At 36.0% G+C, this 1,102-nt stretch overlaps 1 gene segment (V, D, J or C); it reads right to left on the bottom strand.

Annotated features, from left to right (window-relative positions):
* Positions 1–479: 479 nt before the first annotated feature.
* Positions 480–1,102, bottom strand: LOC106942672 (Ig heavy chain V region 5A-like). The segment is given in 2 exon segments: positions 480–965; positions 1,060–1,102. Coding segments are annotated over 2 exon segments (348 nt in total).

The following is a 1,102-nucleotide window of genomic DNA, read 5'->3' as shown; positions in this document are numbered from 1 at the left end:
AACCCTGCATTTTATTAAATTCACAGTTTGCTTACTAAACAGTTTGTCCCTTTTTTTCTTGCTTTACACATTAATCAAGTGAGTTAGAGTCAGAGATTAGATCAACGACGGATTCCAGCTAAAGCTGGGAAAAGTAAAGTTATTGGTATAGTTTCGGAAGAATTATTTTAACAACATTGGGGTTTAGTTTAATATGGTGCATGTATCTTCTGTATATTGTGTTGATTAAACCAAATAAGAATATAATATTTGTATTGTATCATTGTTAATGACAAAAAAACTAATTTCTGATAAACCTCTTAGTGGAAGTTGAAACACATTATTTATATAAAATCATGTTTTAAGTCAATGAGACTTTGAACGTTATATAATAAATATAACAGTTTAAATTTTCTTAATCAGAATCAGCTTCATTCACCAACTCTGTGCTCATAAATGAGGATTTTGACTTTTCTTAATATTAATTAAACATATAAAGACAGGAGACAAAAACTATATTTTTGTTGTGGATCTTTTTCTGCAATGTTTTTACAAAAGAGCAAAATAAGGTTGACAAAGTTTCCAAAGATTATAAATGAACTGAAAGCTCCTCCTTTGGTGGTTTGATATCATCTGTTCATCTTCTGAGGGGTTTTTGTTCGGCTCTGCAGCTGGTTTGTGTCACTGTGAGTCTCTGGCACAGTAATACACAGCAGAGTCTCCAGGCTGCATATTCTGTCCATTCAGAGTCACTGTGTTACTGGAAGTATCTAAGTCGATACTGAATGTGTTCCTTAGTGAATCTTTGTAGCTAGAACCTCCAGTATATTTCCACCCAATCCACTCCAGTCCTTTCCCAGCAGGCTGTCTGATCCAAGCTGTTGCATAGCTGCTCATAGAATAAGAGACCTGACATGTGATGGTCAGACGTTGACCTGGCTGCAAAGTCTCAGAGGCTGGTTGTGTCAGCTGTTCACACTTTATACCTGTAGAGAAACACATTAAAAGTGTATCGTTACCAACAACTAATTCAATTTACTGTCATCATGCTGTAAATGTCTTTGTCTCAGTGAGACTCACAGGATGCAGCAGCCAGCAGCAGCAGCAGAGCTACAGAGAGCAT

Source organism: Poecilia latipinna, unplaced genomic scaffold, assembly GCF_001443285.1.
Source record: "Poecilia latipinna isolate Pla-1442-1.1 unplaced genomic scaffold, P_latipinna-1.0 Scaffold4463, whole genome shotgun sequence".
NCBI lineage: Eukaryota > Metazoa > Chordata > Actinopteri > Cyprinodontiformes > Poeciliidae > Poecilia > Poecilia latipinna.
The sequence above is the reverse complement of the archived record's forward strand: the minus strand, read 5'-3'. Positions and strand labels throughout refer to the sequence as shown.